The sequence below is a fragment of the Bos indicus genome, chromosome 11 (assembly GCF_029378745.1).
Source record: "Bos indicus isolate NIAB-ARS_2022 breed Sahiwal x Tharparkar chromosome 11, NIAB-ARS_B.indTharparkar_mat_pri_1.0, whole genome shotgun sequence".
Lineage (NCBI taxonomy): Eukaryota > Metazoa > Chordata > Mammalia > Artiodactyla > Bovidae > Bos > Bos indicus.
Window position 1 is genome coordinate 59,940,411 of NC_091770.1, and position 20,561 is coordinate 59,960,971.

The 20,561-nt window shown below is 36.8% G+C and overlaps 1 protein-coding gene across 4 annotated transcripts in view; it reads right to left on the bottom strand.

Moving 5' to 3' along the window:
• Window positions 1-19,989, bottom strand: part of XPO1 (exportin 1) — a 42,573-nt gene extending 22,584 nt beyond the window's left edge. The window contains exons 1-5 of one of the 4 annotated variants that reach the window (XM_019970362.2): window positions 19,503-19,989; window positions 18,102-18,201; window positions 16,175-16,306; window positions 11,377-11,478; window positions 7,779-7,851 (exon numbers count right to left, since the gene is read on the bottom strand). In XM_019970362.2, the coding sequence (XP_019825921.1) occupies window positions 7,779-7,851; window positions 11,377-11,478; window positions 16,175-16,300 (301 nt within the window). In that variant the 5' untranslated portion in view covers window positions 16,301-16,306; window positions 18,102-18,201; window positions 19,503-19,989. Of the gene's footprint in view, window positions 1-7,778; window positions 7,852-10,182; window positions 10,247-11,376; window positions 11,479-16,174; window positions 16,307-18,101; window positions 18,202-19,019; window positions 19,125-19,502 lie in introns of those variants that run through there. The other 3 variants (XM_019970363.2, XM_019970361.2, XM_070798858.1) reach the window with 3 other exon arrangements.
• Window positions 19,990-20,561: the final 572 nt, after the last annotated feature.

Genomic DNA, 20,561 nt, shown 5'->3' on the forward strand with positions numbered 1-20,561 from the left:
TATTTATTATTTGTTGGCTTTTTTGATGATGGCGTGAGGTGAGATACCTTACTGTAGTTGCGATTTTCATTTCTCTAATAACTAGGGGTACTGAGCATCTTTATATGTGCCTGTTGGCCAGAAAGGAAGGTGCTTTTCCCATGTCACACTGTTATTACAAACTTGTCCACTTAAACCACCAAGAATAATCACAGAGAGTCACTAAAATATAGCTATTTGTCCTATTTACCTTATCATCCAAAGGAATCCAGAACAATTTTCCTATTCCTCATTCACTGAAATACTCATGGAAACAAACCGCAAAATGAGAAATAGAAAAAAATAATTCAAAAGCAGGGGTTCTTAACCTACAGTCCCCAGAGATTATAAATTGGAATTAGACTGTAATTTATTGCCTATATGTTCAGTAGTTTTAAGAAGAATGAATCTTTATTTATTATTCTTAGAAGGGTTTATAACTGCAAATAGTACTGAACAAGAACTCCTAATGAGATAGAGCAATTAAAATTCTATTAAATTCACAATATACAATATTTGCAAACAACCCACAGGTAGATAAAGTAGAAAATGTTCAGTGTTTAAAAAAAGGAATGAAATTGATACATGCTGCAACATGAATTAACCTTGGCAACATATGCGACTGAAATAAAGCAGATTCAAAATATTGTATGATTGTACATATGAGTTACCAAATAGGCAAATTCATAAAGACAAGTATAATAATGGTTAACAGGGACTGGGAAGAGTATAAGAAAGATAATGTTTAATGGGTAGTTTCAACTGGAATGACAAAAAAATTCCAGAGATCAATAGTAAGGATGGTTGCACAATACTATGAATTTACTTACTGACAATGAACCATACATACACACATACACTTAAAATGGTAAATATGTATATTTAATCACAGAAAAGTTTTTATTTTACTAAAAATTCAACATTTTTTTCTAGAAAATCCGCAACTCTTTAAAAAAATTTTTGGATTTAAATAATTTTTTGGCCACGCCTGGTAGCCTAAGGGATCTTAGTTTCCTAACCAAGGATCAAGCCCATGCCCCCTGTATTGGAAGTGTGGAGTCAACCACTGGACCACCAGTTCCTCCAAACCTCTTTAATAAAATCTACAGGTGGTTTGCATCTCCTGTGTGGATGTGATGTAAGGATTAGGCATTGTGAGGTCTCAAGTAAAGACCGCTTATGAAGTTCCACATAACTAGGATATACTGGGGGGGAGGGGCCACATTGTTATTATACCTTAAATAGAAATGGTAGGAAAACAGTTTTTGTCAATTACATATGATGCTGGTGTACAAAATAATATTTTAAAAAATATCATGTGTTATTGGTTAAAATGTAATCAATATTGTGCTTTATTATCTCATTGTGTTATAAAACTGGCAAAAATACACCAATAAGAGTGCTTGTTAAATCTGAGATTAGACTGATGCTTCACACATTACATTCCACAGAGTGGGGGGAGAATTTCTCATGGATTTGCTTAAAAGCCATGGCCTTACAAGAGTCCAAACACTTAAAAGTTCTTTTCAAAATGACCAACAAAGGAAACAACTATCTCTGTTAAATAGGCCTAACAATATTAACTTAAATATGCATACAGAGATGATGTGTAGGTGCTCAACAGCCTAAGTCACAGTGAGAAGCCATTATATATGTGCTACACCGGCTAGAATTTTAAAAAACTGACCACAAGCTTTGGTGAGGATGGGAAGCATACTGCTACTGAGAATGTAGAGTGATACAATCATTTTGGAGAACAGCTGGGCAGTTAAAAACATACACCTACCATATGATCTAGCCATTCTACTCCTAGCTAATCAATTGAGTGACAGCAGATTGGGGGCTGGGGAGGTAAAGGAAAAGGCATTCACAAAAAAAGGGTCATGATTAGTCAAAATGTATCAAATTGTATACTTGAACTTGTTCTTTGTAAATGTTAAATATACCTTAATAAAACCATTAAAAAAAGCAAACAATTTTTAAAAAGTCATTACTGCTTAAAGGCAACAAGTTAAACATGTGATATTCAGTACAATGGGCGATTTATGCATAGGAATGACCTGATTAGTTCTGTTTCTAAAATACACTAAACCCTTTGCTGAAAATATATCACAAGGGACAAACAGAAGTGGGTGTTAAGGAGCCCAGTTAGGATGTTACTGCAGAAATTTCAAGGCAACTTGAGAGTAGTATACAAGCACTTGGTGAAATGGAGAGAAGTGGGAGTATTTTTTTATGGAAAGGGGCTGACAATACACGTGTTTATCCACAGTCAGCACCCAGATATGCAGAGCGTTTTAAACACATTACTTATTATATCATTTTCCAATAACCATACAAGACAATCAAAATAGAATTGCTTTATCACTATGAACTCTTTTCTTCACCACTGCTCTTTTCAATGTCAGCAGGTCTGTATATATTTCATAAAAATGTAGTGATCTGTAAACTACATGTCTTAACAGATTAAAATATAATCCTTTGGTTTAAATGAACCATTCCCTATTTGGAAATTATTTTCCTTCATATATTAAAATTCAATTTTTTTCTTTAGTTGAAACCATTACCTTAAATAAAAACAAAAATTAACAACTGAGACTTAAAACTTCAAAGTTTTTGCACAGCAAAGGAAAACATAAACAAAACAAAGATACGCTATAAAATGGGAGAAAATATTTGCAAATAACACAAATGACAAGAGACTCATCTCCATAATATACAAACAGCTCACACAGCTTAAAAACCCTTCTCAAGACAAAAAAAAAACAATCAAAACATGGGCAAAAGATCCAAAGTTATTTCCTCCAAAGACACACAGACAGCCAAAAGGCACATGAAAAGATGCTCAACATTACTAATTATTACAGAAATGAAAATCAAAATTACAATCAGGCATTGCCTCACAGTGGCCAGAATGGCCAATCATCAAAAAGTCTACAAATAATAAGTGCTAGAGAGGGTGTGGAGGAAAAAGAAACCTCCTACACTGTTAGTGGGAATGTAAATTGGTACAGCCACCATAGAGATCACTTATGAAGGTTCCTTAAGAAACTATGGAAGTGAACTTCTCCGGTGGTCCAATAGTTAAGAATTCGCCTACCAATACAGGTGTCAGAGGTTTGATTCCTGGTGCAGGAAGATTCCACATGTGGCGGGGTGGGGGAATTAGCCCATGCTCTTCAACAAAAGAAGCCAACACAACTAGAGTAGCATCCACTTGCCACAACCAGAAAAAGCCCGTGTGCAGTAACAAAGACCCAATGCCCCCCAAAATAAATAAATGAAACAAAAGTATGGAAGCAATCTAAATGCCCATGACAGATGAATGGATAAAAATGTGAAACACAATGACAGCCAGAAAAAAGAAAAAAATAATGCCATTTGCAGCAACACGGATATACCGAGATTATCATACCAAGTAAAGCAAACCAGACAAAGTATCATATAATATCTCTTATATCTGTAATCTTTTAAATGATACAAATGAAATTTATACAACAGATACAGACTCACAGACAACAAACTTATGGCTACCAAAAGAAAAGGAGGGTGATAGAAGGGATAAAAGGAATTTGGGATTAAAATATACATACTATATATAAAATAGATAACTAAGACCTATTGTACAGCACAAGGAACTATACTCCATAGCTTTAAAAGACTGTCTTGACTTATAGTAACTGATCTATGTTATTCACTTCAAAACTTAAACCTCAAAGATATCAATGATATATAATATGTACACATGTAATATAAAAATGTAAAAGCAAAAATATTGGGAAAGTCATTAGGTTCTTAAATAAAGGACTGAATTCCAAATAAGGAGTGGTGTTAGTCACTGAAATAATACTAAGCAATTAATTGAGTAATTATATACCAGCTACTGGAGCTGATGGAATTCCAGTTGAGCTATTTCAAATCCTGAAAGATGACGCTGTGAAGTGCTGCACTCAATATTCCAGCAAATTTGGAAAACTCAGCAGTGACCACAGGACTGGAAAAGGTCAGTTTGCATTCCAATCCCAAAAAAGGCAATGCCTAAGAATGATCAAACTACTGCACAAATGCACTCATCTCACACGCTAGTGAAGTAATGCTCAAAATTCTCCAAGTTAAGGCTTCAGCAATACGTGAACAGTGAACTTCCAGATGTTCAAGCTGGTTTTAGAAAAGGCAGAGGAACCAGAGATCAAATTGCCAACATCCACTGGATCATCAAAAACGCAAGAGAGCTCCAGAAAAATATCTATTTCTGCTTTATTGACTATGCCAAAGCCTTTGACTGTGTGGATCACAATAAACTATGGAAAATTCTGAAACAGATGGGAATACCAGACCACCTGACCTGCCTCTTGAGAAACCGATATGCAGGTCAGGAAGTGACAGGACTGGACATGGAAAAATAGACTGGTTCCAAATAGGAAAAGGAGTCCGTCAAGGCTGTATATTGTCACCCTGCTTATTAACTTATATGCAGACTACATCATGAGAAACACTGGGCTGGAGGAAGCACAAGCTGGAATCAAGATTGCCAGGAAAAATATCAATCACCTCAGATATGCAGATGACACCACCCTTATGGCAGAAAGTGAAGAGGAATTAAAAAGCCTCTTGAAAATGAAAGAGGAGAGTCAAAAAGTTGGCTTAGAGCTCAACATTCAGAAAATGAAAATCATGGCATCTGTCCCCGTCACTTCATGGGAAATAGATGGGGAAACAGTGGAAACAGTGTCAGACTTTATTTGGGGGGGCTCCAAAATCACTGCGGATGGTGATTGCAGCCATGAAATTAAAAGATGCTTACTCCTTGGAAGGAAAGTTATGAAACCAACCTAGATAGCATATTCAAAAGCAGAGATTACTTTGCCAACAAAAGTTCGTCTAGTCAAGGCTATGGTTTTTCCTGTGGTCATGTATGGATGTGAGAGTTGGACTATGAAGAAGGCTGAGTGCCAAAGAATTGATGCTTTTGAACTGTGGTGTTGGAGAAGACTCTTGAGAGTCCCTTGGACTGCAAGGAGATCCAACCAGTCCACTGAAAGGAGATCAGTCCTGGGTGTTCTTTGGAAGGAATGATGCTAAAGCTGAAACTCCAGTACTTCTGCCACCTCATGTGAAGAGCTGACTCACTGGAAAAGACCCTGATGCTGGGAGGGTTTGGGGGCAGGACAAGGGGACGACAGAGGATAAGATGGCTGGATGGCATCACCGACTCAATGGACATGAGTTTGGGTGAACTCTGGGAGTTGGTGATGGACAGGGAGGCCTAGAGTGCTGCGATTCATGTGGTCGCAAAGAGTCGGACACAAATGAGCAACGGAACTGAAGGACACACTAAGGGAAACCAAGGCAAGAGACATCTAACTCAGTCTAGGATTGTCAGGTATATTTCTGGCAAAGTGCTTCAGACAATGCTGTAAATTGAAAACGCCATTCCCCTAAAAACATGTGAAATTAACATCCGCTTATGGATGGATAAGAAACTGAAAGGTCATAAAATATGAACTAGACTGAAATAAATGATTACAAAAATTTTTTTGGCTGACTCTACAGCCAAACCTATCCTTCTCTGAAAATACATCAAGCACTGCCACTTTTGTGAATAAGCTTGTCTAAAGGGGCCAACCAGATTTTCCTTTTCTTTCACCACATGCTAGGACTCATATATACTAAGACTAGCTAACAAATGGAAGATAACAGCTTAAAAGATTGACAATTATAAACAAAAGCAATGTATAGTATTTCAGGGGTTATACTGATTTATTTCCAATGTCAAAGTTAAAGATGAAGAAAAATTAACATTTGGAAATATTAGTATACTTTGTGAGATATAAAATCTTAGGATGGTACAAGCCTCTTAGGAATGACAAAGTTGAAAAGAATCATAAATATAGTAGTGAATAAATTTATGTCTCAATTTTTGTAAACGAGATCAATTACTTTAAAAACACAAACTAAATTCATCATGCAAAGTTGCTGCAGATCTAAAGTTCACTAACATTCTCTGGGAGCCATTTTACATCCTCTTCTGATATTGAACCTCTGAAACACCCTAGAAATTACACTACACTTTCCCCTCCATGTAATGACTTCATTGACAGTGACAACCACGTATGTGGTGATAGTAACTTCAGGTATTTTTAGAAAAGATTTACATCCCACTCAATCTTACCACTAGTGTTAAGGGGAAATGTAAAGAGAAAGGTGATTCTGTAACTTTCAGAGAAATGAAGTGTCTCATTAATACAGAATAGGAACACATGAAGAATCCTCCTCCACCAGTTTTTTTGCAAACAAGACTTTTAAAACTGAAAAATCTTATGTCCTGGAATATGCACAGAAATATATGGAAGTTTTTGACTCTGTGATAAAAGCCAAAACATGCCACTCCCATTATTCATGTGGAAAGCAAAAAATGTCAAGTTCTCAAGGGTAACTGTAACCTCTGATATTATAAGCACATATTACTTCAAATCATTTAATTTTACAGCTGGAAAATAACTTGGAAGGATCATCGAGCATAATCCTTATCTAATAAGCAGCAAAGGTTTATGTGTTTAGAAATTAAAGAGGGACTTACCACAGTACAATGGCAATGAAATAAAAAATAAACACTTTCTGTTGGTATGGTAAGCCATGGCTCAAGCCACAAGTATAAAACAACAATAGTAAAGGAACTAGGACTTCACTGAAGTCCCTAAAAGTAAGTAGTGATGAAGTACAAAGGATCTATTTGGGACAGGAGTCACACCGTACTTATTAATTTCTAAAGTCACAGAACATGATCTAAAATGGTTTCAAACCAAAATACAACATTAAAGAACCTCTTTGGGTGGCAGTATTCAAATACTTCCATACTATCATTCTTAATTCACAGTTTATGATGTTTTAGGGATATTGCTGATAAAAAACTGTCCCATTCTCCTCTAAATGTGCTATAAAGATGTCAAGATTTAAGTCAGGATTTCATAAATCCAGGTCACTATCCCATTATAAAGATGATATGAAAAAGCAGGTCAAAGACGACATCTTAAAAAGCAATAGTCCAAGAAAGGGAACATGATTTAATAGAACGCCATCAAAAGTAGAGTAACCCCATTATAAAGTCCAGACAAACAAGTAACAAAGTAGTTAATAAGGGAGTATGTGAAAACCACATTAAAGAATTTCAAGACTAACTTTGCCCCTTGTTTCTTAAACCATGACTACTTTTATCAAGGAGGTACAAAGGGAGACGTTAAAATATTAATACCAGGCATCATCAAATATTCATTTAAAAAAAATCTTTCCTATTTTAGAAACAAATCTTTTATAAGGTATGCTTAGAATTTCAAAAGGTAAAGTCCTATGATTTTTAAAACTTGGTTTTTCCTGTGCTGTTACGTTTATGTGTTATTCCTATTTTAATTCCCATTATTTGTTCCATGTGATGAATTTAAAACAATGCATAAGAGCACATATTCAAATTTCATTCACTTCAAACATGGTCCAGATTAACTATGAGTTTGTAAGAATGTTTCACAATATTTACAGGAGAAAGTTGGGCCAGTCTAGTTTCTGCTTTCTCCCAAATAAAACCTTATTCTTCCTCTGCCCCCAAATATAATCAGTATCTGCCCTGCAACATAATGAAAGCAGTAAACAAACCATTAGTGCATAATAAACTATTAAAGATTTGACACATTCCCCTAATAGTCAACTAACAAAAATGCCAGGGATAATAAAATTCTAAATTTGCAATTCTTAAAACACTTTCCTACCTTCACATTGGTTCCTTGGAAGAATCTTCCACCTTGTTTTTATCACATTTTCCAAAATCTGTAGTCCATAATACTGAAAATTGGAGAATAAAAGTATGTGAATATATTGCTATAAGACTGGCAATTTCCAGGATTCACAAATGGACAGACATTCACACATTTACATCTAAAGTTTCAAAAACAGTATGCTACCAAGTTTAATTACATATATTAAACAAGGATCTATTCATTCGCCCATATACTGAATTTTCATGCATTTTCCTCATTTTATTGTTTACTACTCTATTTAACGTCCTGCTGTTTATACATGCTCACACCAGGAGGAAGAACCAAATAAAAAGCCCTTAGCAGCCAAATGGGCTGGGTGTGCAGAAGGAAAATGTAGCAGCCAGATATGAATTCACAGCATAAATGACTGCTTACAGGCTCACATACTTTAACAAAACCAGGCTCCTAAGAATTTAGCAGCTTGGATGTTCTCAAGCTTCCTACCATCTTCTAGGAGTTGTAAACTCTTGGCCAAGTATTAAAGTATTGTCACAGATACTTTCTATACAAAGTGTTTACAAACATCACTGGTGTGTTACTTAAGGAGCAGCAAGACAGCCCACGGGTTTAATTTAAAAATTTAACCCCACCCTTATAGTTGCTATTTCTACTAATTTAAAGATAAACTTTTGTGCACAGTCAAAATAATACACAAATGCATGTTGCAATCTGTTATCTACCTTTCAGGTATTTCTTCCAAGTATAGAAATAACTAAAAATGTAAATTAATAAACACAAATACCACTTTGAAGCCATTTTGTCCCCCCTGTTGATTACTCACTCTAAATAGTCAACAATATTTATAACAATTTATAAGGCTACAGGAGTTACTACCCAAAATTATTACCATGACCAATTAGTGTGGATAGACAGGAGGAAGAAAAGGGTCAAAATCCTTGTGGTATGTTTCAACTGGTTGAACTAGGGAAGAATCAGCTAGAATACCTGAAAGGCAAACTCATTCATATATAGACATATAACCTCAGATTGCAAGTTTTGGCTGAGAATAAGAGTTCATCTTTAAAATGGTTAGTCACCACACAATAAAATAGGAGCATTAGTATTTCAACCAAAGGGATCATGTGAATGCACACTTTATCCAAAGCACAATATAGACTGTCCCAAACTACATTGTGCTCAAACAATGTTTTTGCTGTTTTCTTTCATTTTTAACATTTTGTACTTTTTAAGGGAAATTTTGCCATTTCAACCCAAATCCTACATTTGCAGAACATTCCTTAAGAAGACTTCATAAATAAAAACAAGGCCAAAGCAAAATTCTGAAATTATAAATTTGACGCTATTAAAGTTTCATAATCAGCAGCAAATGGTGAAGCTTTCTATCCTATTTAAAGATCTAGCTCTCAGACACATGTAAATATACAAAGGTAAGTTTCTCACTGACTAACATTCTAAATTAACTTTAAAAACATACTACTCTAAACTTGCTTTAAATTAATTTTATAGTCATGAAGTCAAGAGGGGCCAAAGTTTTACCAAGTCAAAACAAATGCACTTCCTACTACATGGAATATACATCCTCTTGCTAATTTTCAACCAATTACAAAGATCTTTAAGAAACTAAGAAACAAAATCCACCATAAATACACCAGTTAAGAAGTAATAATCCTAATGATAACTTCACCATATTCAGCTGATATATTTTTAGCTTACCCCTTTTTAAATCTAAGAATATTCCCCCTTTATTTTGCTGCATTCATTTATTTACTTCTGCCTTTATATCTGATACTTTGTTACCTACATTACCAATTTACTGACCTCTAGTCCTTTCTTCAACTGTAAAAAAGTAGCACAGTTTGTTGAAGATACAATTCATATTTTCATCTTTCTGCTAGGAGGGCTGAAGTAGGAAGCCCGATAAAAGCTGTTTACAAGTTAGTTCAAAGGAAGACACAGATAACTTTCAGAATACCCTAAAACCCAATCTTTCCTAGACATTGAGACTTTACAAATGATGAGAATTCAGTTCTTTGAAAAGGAGTATTTTAATGAAAAAATCTGGAAGTGACAGCCAAATCTGAGGGCCAATGATAAACAACTACTTTGGAAATATACATAAATAATTCAAATATCATTTTGAAGTATTACATTTCTGCTTTACATCTCAGGACTTGAGAAATCCACTGCTGAGTTATGAAGATGAGGGACAGATAACAGCAAAGACTACATGAAAAAAAAAAAAAAAATGCATGAAATGATCCCTATGGTAGAAATTTCTACTGAGCCCTTAGAAATACTTATTTTACGCATTGAATTCCCCTTTCCCCTCCCACCACCCATGAAACAAAAACAATTGATGAACAGAATTCAGTTAAAGGGAATCAAAAGGGTAGACCTTGTGGAGGCCTGCCGTCAAAGCCTAGCTGTGTCAGTTGCACAGGAAGACACCCCTTTTCTTCCTATTACAAGCAATCAACATAATGGAACATTATGATTAATATCAGGTAGTGTTAACATCTTTAAAGAAAAAAAAAATGATTGCATAAAAGCCAAATGTCATAGTGCATAAATTTAGCACCAAATCATTTGTAATTTATGTAAATTGAAGAATTCTTTACCTGTTGCTTTCTTTCTGTTCCTCTAATCATCTCATTTTTCACAAGACAAATTTGAGTTTTTAAAAATACTGTTGATAAATCAACTTAAACATTAGTAATGTCTGTCAGTATAAAAAGCAAAATTTACCAGGCAAGCAAACAGGCAAACACTGTTATGTTACTTAAGGTTAGCACTTTGAGGAAGTTCTGGACTGTATTTTTGCCCTAAAATTTATAAGATGTCAAAACTAGTTAATATTTTAAAACTGTTAATTAACACAGTCTGATTTCAGAAACAGAGGTGAACATGGCTAATTTCTGTTTTAACACAATGTATACCAAGTGGAAACCTTGTGTGTTTTTAAACAGAATGCCATGCATGGTATTTTATTACTTTAAGGCAGTTTAAAGAGAAGTGTGAATCATCAAGCCTAAACAGTCAAAACACATTTTGATCAACCTTTCTGTTCAAACTTAAGAAAAAAGGACCCAAATGATAACATTTTCAATTGCAAATAAAAACTGAGTGCTGTCCCATTAAAAGCATTGGTACCATGGAGTCGGGTTTTACGCTGCTAACAAAACTTGGTTTTGGAGGTGCCTAGCCTGTGTTATATTGATCACTTGCCCAAAATGACTCTTCTGATGTTTCATCTCTGAATAACATTCAGAATAACATTCAGAATTTATGCTGAGATCTGTACACATATTCTAAAAAGAAAAAAACAAAAAAAAAAACCCAAAAAAACCCCCAAAACAACAAAAAGAAAAAGCCACCTTGCATACTAGTCCCAATTACAAAACTCAATTCATAATTCTTAGGACTATTTGCAAGAATTAATTCTATGTTTAAGACTAAATTTTGAAATAAGTCAACATTATTAAATGATTTGAGATAACAAAGACTAATACTAAAAATGAGATACCTTCCTCAAAGTTTATGACTGGAAGAAAAGAAGAAATAATGGATTTTAAAACCACCACTTGCTTACTTTTGTGTTCATATTCTGTGAAAACTCCAAAATTGTGTCGACTCTTGTCCACGCATCAGGATGTTCCTTTAAATGTGTCAGTACTTCTTGAGCCATTCTTTGCTAAAATAGTACACAAAAACAATTTTAAGCTAACTTGTTCTTTTCAAAGGTATCAAGCAAGACAAAAGTCCAAATAGGAGAATGATTTTATCAACTTTTGGAAATACTGGGGGAAAAAAAACTCCTTACAGAAATAAAAATGTGTCCATTATCAGTCTTAAAACTTCAGTTAAGAATGGAAATATACCTCTGAAACACAGAAGTGTTTTTTCCCCTTAATCTACCTCATTTGGTATTCTCAAAACTGAACTTAAAATTCTATCAATTCTAACAAAGAGCTACTCTGACATAAAGGGGTGTCTCAGCACACAATCAACCAAAAAAAAAAAAAAAGGCAACACAGAAAAATTCACATCTACTAGATAAACTGTGTAACAGTATACTCTGGTTTGTAAGAGTCACCAAGATATCTTCAACAGTATCTCTAAAACTATATTTCATGGGAGACAGACAAAAACCTAAGTCTAAGTAAGTCTACAAATCTCAAATACCTGTTGATACATTCAAAACATTAAGACAGTCTCTTTGGTTTATTGTAAACACACATTTATCTCTGAAAAATCTTCTAATTTTATATATTAACTCCTAGTTTGAGATTTCTTTTTTGCTTTTGTATTTCTAAAATGCAAACCCAGAAATAATTTGACCTACAAAAACATCATCTAGAACATTAATAAAATTAGTGTTTTTAAAATCTGTCCATTTTAGATGTTGTTGTACACTTGTATGTTTTTCTTTTAAATATCAGATCTAAAACTTACGGAACTTAGTACCTTTCTTCAATGCCATTTCCTTTCTTTGTTCCTTCTTTCTAGACAATCACTTTCATGATCTGGTGTCTTTTCCTTGATTTTCACAGCATGTGTATGACTTTCATAAATATAGTTGTATAATTACTGAATTTTATATTAATAGTACACTATGGAAATCCTTCTGCAACTTGCTCTTTCCATTTGACAGTTTTTTTCCCTCCGCTTTACTGAGCTATGATTGACACCTGACAGTTTTAAAGATGTAGCCACGTTGACATTATCTAGTTTCTTCATTTTAAATGCTAGTTTTTCGTATGATACAAACACTGTATTACCAAAGGCTAAAAAGTCTATTGATTTTCTACCCACCCCCCCCCCCCCCAGGAAGACAACAGGTTAATGAGTTTCACCTTTAAGGCTCAACTGGATCCTAATTATCTTTTGCCTGTTTCTACCACATGTCGTAACCAAAAAAAAAAATAAGTCTGTCAGTTATCCTTCTGGTTAGATCATTTAGTTGATCAAGGGTTTGACTCTATGGGTAATTAATAAGAAATCATCAAAAAGGGGGGAGAAAAGCATTCTTATTTAAATCATCTCTGACAGAGACACCTCATAATATTAAGTTGGCTTTTATTCCAATTTACAAAAAACTCATTCTCCTCTTGTAGCTTTGATGTTAAGAAAGAAGTCTTTTCCTCAGGGAACAGACATCACATTCATGATTTTTTTCTCATTTATTAACGAGCAATACACACTGCTTATTGTTTAAAAGAAAACTTTGACAAATACTCACTAAATTAGGTAATGGTTCTGTACTCTAACAGTAACACGAGAAACACTGTGAAACTTGAAAGAAAAATCAGGTGCCTGGGTTTCACTCTAAGGGTCCAGGATTAGAGCCAGAGTGTAAAGTCTTGAAATACAGCTATACATTTTTAAATTTTGATTAAAGCACTGATAGCTTTAAAGGGTTCTGACCGTATTATATAATAACCAACCAACAAAAGTAGAAAAAATAGTTACGTGAGTTATTTAGGGTCAAAGCCCATTTTAGCAGTGTTTTGATTCTTCCCCTGAGAATATCTAACTTGAGACAATATCCAACTAGATAAAGACTTGAATGTAATATAGTAACCCATATTAAGAGGATAAGGTGTATTAAACATCCATGCCTAGAAAGTTATTTGGTCATGACACAACTTCATCAGTTTTGAAGTGATGAACATTCTACATATTATAAATGAATACTTTCCACAGTATTACTTTCATTTCAACCTCTGCATAAATCATGTTCCTTGCTTTTATATCATTCATTCTGTCATAATTTTACTCTCAAAAGTTACTTCTAGTATTTGCATCCTTTTAAACAACTGTCTTAATCCCACTGTCCCCTCATATTCTTTTCTTAACTTAAAAGCCCAGGAGGGGTTAAAAGACACAAAAGGAAACCAAAGAGAAAATCTGGCATCTCCCTGTGTTACTAACTGAATGGTGAAAGTATTTTAGTTGCTAAGCAATAGACAAAAAAGTTCAAGACACTTAACACAGTATTGAAGAAAACACCCAACTCTATCATTTTTTTCTCCTGGCGGCCTACTTGGCTAAAAATGTTTATAAGAGAAGGTAGTCCTAATATTACAGTGCTAAAATTTTACTATACTACCCATCTAAGCAAAAGTTCTACCTACACCCTTCTAATAATTTCTTTCTCTCCTAAGTTATGTAATCGTTTTTAAAAAGTTAGGCTACATAAAGGTGAGTTTGAAAGCTTAATTAGCATAATTTCTAGTTGCTATTTTAAGTACATACTTGATGACAAACCAAAACCAAACAAACACTCCCCACCAAACCATATATTAAAACAATGACTTTACATCACATATCTTCTTTACTATACTTTCAAAAGTATCCTTAAAGTAGCAGTCACTGGTAACAAGTGCTTTACAAAACCTCATCACTAACCCCCTAGTCTCTTCCAAGGTAGGTAACACTTTGTGGATGTGACTCCAGAGGAATGACCAGAAACCTTACTGGAATAAAATTAAGACATCTAACATTAAAACAATGCTTTCCAAACTTTTTATCCAAAATAAAAACCCTCAGAGGTGGTATATAAAAAACCGACTGAACAAGGAAGTTTAAAGATACCCCAACAAAAAAGGGGTTCTTAGCTGCCTTTAGGCTCTAAGCCTGTTTCCTAATCCGTAACAAGTATCAACTTACTGATTATCTTTATACAATTGATTTGTCCTATAAGAGATCTAACTAAACATAAAATGTTTACTTTTGAGAAAGTTAATTTTGCTTTTATAAATGGGAAAATATCTGTAAAAACTTTCATAAATCTACTTTTTATTCAGAAATCAAATTTAAAACAAATCACTGTATCTCAACACTATGAAACACTACTAATAGTAGTATTACACCCTATTCTTCATAACCACTATTCCAATTATAAGCATAGGGCCCTGGTCTATTTAGTCATCATACTTTTAGACACTGTGAACCAGGTTAAAAAAGAACAAAGACTAGACAGCAGTGGTAGCTTAATGATGTGATAAAATTAAACGTCAATCTTCCTAGTGGCTTACAGACTTGTGCTTCTAATACAAAGGCGAGCCCAATCTTGTTGTTGTTCAGTCACTAAACATGTGATCCCATAGATTGTAGCCCCGCCAGGCTCCTGTGTCCATGGGATTTCCCGAGCAAGAATACTGGAGTGGGTTGCCATTTCCTTCTCCAGGGGATCTTTCTGACCCAGGGATGGAACCTATGTTTCCTGCATTGGCAGGCGGATTCTCTACCACTAAGCCACATACCCCTCACTTCATGCATTTCAATCTTACTTTCATACTTTCTTCCCAAAGCAGCTGTTTTCCATACATCATGTTGGGATGAAATGGAACTTAAAACTTCATGTTGAACATATAATCATCAGGAAACTACTACATGGTAAGTGTAGCAAATACAGATACTTTTCAGAATGCTTGATCAAAAGCCCCTAGGAGTGTAAAACTGCACTAACAAGCTTACAAAATCACTGAAGTTATTTTTTCCACTCATACAACTTACATGGTCCTCAATGTTAGATTTCAGAAGGGAACAGAAATACTTATATACTTGCTAATATTTATGTACCATGTTTTTTAAGACTATCTTCTACCATGTCCACCTTTAAGAGGTTTCTAAAAATTATGAAAGTAGCTGGGGTTTAATTGGCAAATATTCAATATAATTCAGTATCTTAAAGATATACTGTCTCCCAGAAATGTACTTTCTGGCAACAAAATTGTACTAATAAGATACCTATCACATCACTTTAAAAGATCTTTTTAACCCAAAAGCAAAAACTTTTACTCATTTAAAACTTTACATTATTAAGTCCACAGGGTGAAGACTCAAGATTGTTGTTTCTTATAACATATACAAGTTTAAATTTACAAACACTTCTGTTTAGAAAAAAAAAAAACCCAACACCTTAAACTTATCAAAACATTATATGTTCAGACAATCTCCTACTTTAACAGTAGCACTTCTACATGTGCTAAAATTCAGACACTTGGTATTGTTGGATTTTTCAAATAAGTTTTATCTCTGAAGTACTTCTGCAATTTAAATGTTTCAAAAGAGAAGACTCTCTTAATTCCAATATATAGGGGACATACAACTTTTAATATCTACAAAACATTTAATACATTGGGATCTTTCAGTAAATGGGATAAAGGTTGCTGAAGGACAGAACAAGAATATCCCAAAACGTTCCACTCTAAACCGTTTGAAAATATAATGCAATTTATTTTTACAGACCACCTCTCATAGTTAATATATAATTCAAACTTAATACAAACTATGGAACACTTCTTTAAAAGGTGGTAATTTCAAATTTTATTCTAAACCCAGCAACTATTACATTGCAATAATATTTTGGTCAGCTACTTTACCTGGGCTCCTTCTCCATGGTATAAGCAATTCACCACATTGTCTAAAAGGTTGATATCCAGTTTTTGGCTGAAATCAAGCAGCTGACGAGCTGCATGGTCTGCTAACATTGTCATAATTGCTGGCATAGATTACTGAAAATAAAGAAAAAAAAAATTTAAGGTGCCTCTGACATTATCAGTCAAAAAGTTTTTACTCAAGTTATTTCACTTCCACTACGTTCTTACAAATACTTTACTTTGTATTTTGGAGATTTTTACCTGAACAACTAAGATAGTAAAAGGAAATCCTGAAACTACTTAGGTACTCCGTAACTGCATTGATTATTAGGATCTACTTTTAGACCTGAGAAAAATCGTACTGTTCTTTCTACTAACATGCATATAATCTTAACCCGTTTTAAAAAATTACTGAAGAATTTACAGCCCTAAAACCTGATACAATTGAAAGTCTTGATCTCAAATTTTTAAATGGAGATGAAGTTCATATAGATGTCCCCCTCTTCCTAAGCAGGGCCTTTTAGCTCAGTAAAAGTTCACTTTCCCTTATTTCATGCTACTTTAATTTTTAAAACATATGGAAGACATTAAAAACTAAATGTGATATCGAAGTTTTCCTATATATAGCAATGATTTGCAGGAACCACAAGTCTAACCAATCTCATACCCTTAACTTATATAGAATTTAATCTTCTACATACAATGAAACCATCTATATTGTTTCTTCTTTGAATAAATATGGGGGTTTAAATTACAAGTGCACAAGCTCCTTGAACATACATGGTCTAGGAAAATAAACTTCATAGTAGTATCTAAAGATTTTTTAGAAAAATTTCCACGTATTCGCTAGCAAAGCAAAAAGCTTGCTAACTATCCCCTGACAACCCACCCTGCAAAAAAAACTAAATTCTATCATAACAGAAAAAGGAGCTTCTTCAGGTCAAATAATGTTCTGGCTGAAATCTACTGGTTCATATGCAACGGTATCCTTTTAAGAGGATTCTACTCCAAGGGGCTGGCACATGTGCACATTTTTATTGTCCAACATTATAAAAAATCTTTCCCTTTACTTTTCTTCAAAGTCAAGTGATGCTTAAGTCTGGCTAAATCAGTACTCAACCTTTTTTGGGTCAAGATGCCTCACAATCAAACAGGATGGCTCCTGCCAATTAAAAAAAAATTCACCACTTCGTATACAATTACAGACAGACGATTCAGGATATTCCGAAAGCCACCCAAGAAACCTTGGGTTAAGCACTCCTGGTTTACAATACTTGGACCCAACAAGGTCATATGGTCATCTCTACTTCTCCCCCTCTTTTTAACCTTCCAAGACCAGGAAATGGGGTGGCTAACCGGATTACACTGGATCTGAACAAACTAGCTTGTTAGGAAAAAGGCTTATTTCTTAGGTATTTTACAACAGTTTAAAAACGTTAATAACGGCAACAATTTCAATTAACTCAAATGTTTTAATGATGTCAACTACAACAAAGTCTGAAGGATCAGTTAGGTTAGATATAACGTAAAAGTTGAGGAATTATGAATTTAAGAATTATTAAGTCTTTCTATCCACTATTGACAGTGGTGAGACTTCAAAAATTTCTACAGTAGTTATTAAATGTATTTCAAATACAAAATATTGGACACAATATTTGATCTAAATACTAAAAAACATATACTGCACAAATGTCAAATGTAAATTCCCCCTATTCGAGTGCCATACAATTTTAAAAATAAGAACAATCTTAAAAATTAATAACCAAAACCAAAAACAAAGTGACTCTTAAAAAGTTCTCAAGTACACTGTCCTTACAAATTCTTTCGAAACAAATTTCTGTGAAAAGATCAGGTTCAGAATAGAAGCTTGTGTTAAATACAGCAGGGCATGCCACCCTTAAAACTAGCTACTATCTTCGAAATGACCTACCTATTCTTGAACTGTAAGTAGTACAGAAATGGCGGCTTTCTGGTCAATGCCAAGCACATTTAGTCTCCCAAATCAAATAGCTTCCAAAACATTCTTTCCACTAACAGCAGTGTCCCACACGATTAAGATGTACAATCAGGCAGATAGCAAAAAGCCAAAGAGGGAGAGGTAAGAGAGACCACAAAAGCCTTTTCTTCTTGAGACATCCAATCCTAAATTCCACTCACAGTATAGTAAATATAAAGTATTAACCAGCCATGTGGTGACTCCACAAGTGACTACCAAAATACCTCCACTGCCACTTCAAACTGAAGAGGCAGGCAGCTACACACTGCGGGTTCCCATCCCAAAACCAGAAAATCATAACCGCTGCTTTATGGTAACTACATAATAAGTCAAAAAAGCAAGTCTCTACAAGGAGAAACTGCTGCTTTAGGTGTGTGAGCAACTGCCTGCTTCATTCAGTAGAAACACACCTCACTAAGGCCCGCCCTCCCCCTCTCTTCCCACCCAAAGCGAAGTGCAGCACTTCTAACTATAGCAGACTGGAGCACGCTCTCACCCCGCCCATACTCGGAGGAGGCATTTAGACCAGGCGCCTGAAGTTCACCGCCCCATTCTCTATGCAGCATGGCCTCTGCGTGATCAGAGGAGGTCCGCGTCGGGCAAATCTTTTAATACTTCCTCCAGCACACCATTTCCTCCCACTCACCCCAAACTCAGGCATCAGAATAAAGGAGAATCAGGGTATCATCTACTGTACAATGCCAGCAGTAAATGAGTTGATCACTTTTAACTCACCCAAGTCCCCCGAAACAAACTACAGCACGGAACCTCATCTGCAGATCCCTGAAAAAATCAACTAACCTTTCCTGCTTCTAATTCTACTCTTAAAAAACCCAGAGATTCTGAGTTTACCTGCAGGAGGAGCAAGGACTCCACAGCCCCTCCCTCCCGCGATCCCAAGCTCTCCACCGAAGGGCCACGTGATGCAGGCGGACGTTTCAATGCTGCTGCACTAAATATTTCTGGAAACTTCCACTCCTAATAATTTACAGAAATGTTCCTGAAATCTCCCCAACTTCTCCCCAGCCCACCGAGCTGGGAGAAGCCCTTCCACCCCCGCGCCGGGCCCCACTTCACTATCTCGCTCCTTGCCTTCCGCCACTGTTCCCCGCACACACGAAATGACCCAGCCAGCGCTCCCCTCCCGCGGCCGCCTCCCCGCCTCCATCCCCCAGCAGCAGAAGCGGCTCCATTCAATCGCAAGCTCTGCTGTGGGCCCGCCGCCGCCTTCCCGGTTCGCCTCCCGCGGCCGCCGCCGCCGCGCCCCACGCCAGCCTCCTCCCGCCCAGCCGCGCCGCCGCCCGACCCTCGGCCCCGAAGACACAGTCGACTTACCCAGAGATTGAACCAACTGCTTCTTCCTTCCTTGTCGGGGTATTAGGGCAAGGGAGGACGGGGAGGGGGGAGAGGGGAGGAAAATCAAGGTGGGTTTCACAGTTTTCCCACCTTAAAAAAGAAATTTACAAACGAAGAGGATAAGGGCAAAAAAAAAAAAAAAAAAAAAAAGCTCAACAATATTTACTATTTCGGGGACACCTCCCGCCGACACGCACACTCACCCGCCCCCCCCTAAAAAGGGGAATTAATCTGTGGATAAATGCTCCCGCCTGGCTGGGGAGTGAGGGAAGGGGGAGGGGAACGGGGTCAAGTCCCAAAGATTCAGCCCCAGGGGGACCCTCCAGCCACAGGCGGCAGCAGGAGCGGCAGGAGTAGGGGCTGTAGAGTCCACACGGCCGGGGAACGCTCTGCTGCCAGTTGCAGTCCGATTTCCCCCTACCAAAATACGGCTCCCTCTCTCACGCGGCTCCGGCGCTGGCCCCCCCCCCCCCACCCAGGCTCGCCTAAACTTTCCCCCCTTCTCCTGCTCCTCAGCGACTGGTGGTTCCCCCCTCCCCCTCTGGGTGGTTGCACGGACTGCAGCAGCAAAGACTGGAACAGGCACCGCCGCCCGGGCTGTAGCTACTGTTGCTCTTGCTGATGCTGTAGCTCCCGCTGCTCCTGCCGCGGCCGCTGCAGCCGCTTCTCCCCCTCCTCCTAGTGCCTCAAACTCGGAACCGGTTGAAACCGGTTCAGACTGGGAGATTCCATCTCGGTTGAGTTTTCAGCCCATGGCGCCGCGGAGCGTTTGGAACCTGGGCCTCCGCCCCCAGCCCGCTCGCCCATTGGCCGGTTCCAGCCACAGCCGCGCCATCAGCGTACCTTCTATTGGCCAGACCGCCTGTCAATCCCACTTCAAGGCGCCACACAAGCCCGCTGCTTAGGCCCCCGCCTCTTTCCAGCAGCGATTTGCCCGCAGAGTGGGGGAGGGGAAGTGGGGCGGGTCGCAAAGGAACGAGGAGGGGGGTGGAGGAAAAGGAGGTGGGACGAAGAGTTGAGCCGAGCAGAGAGGAGAGC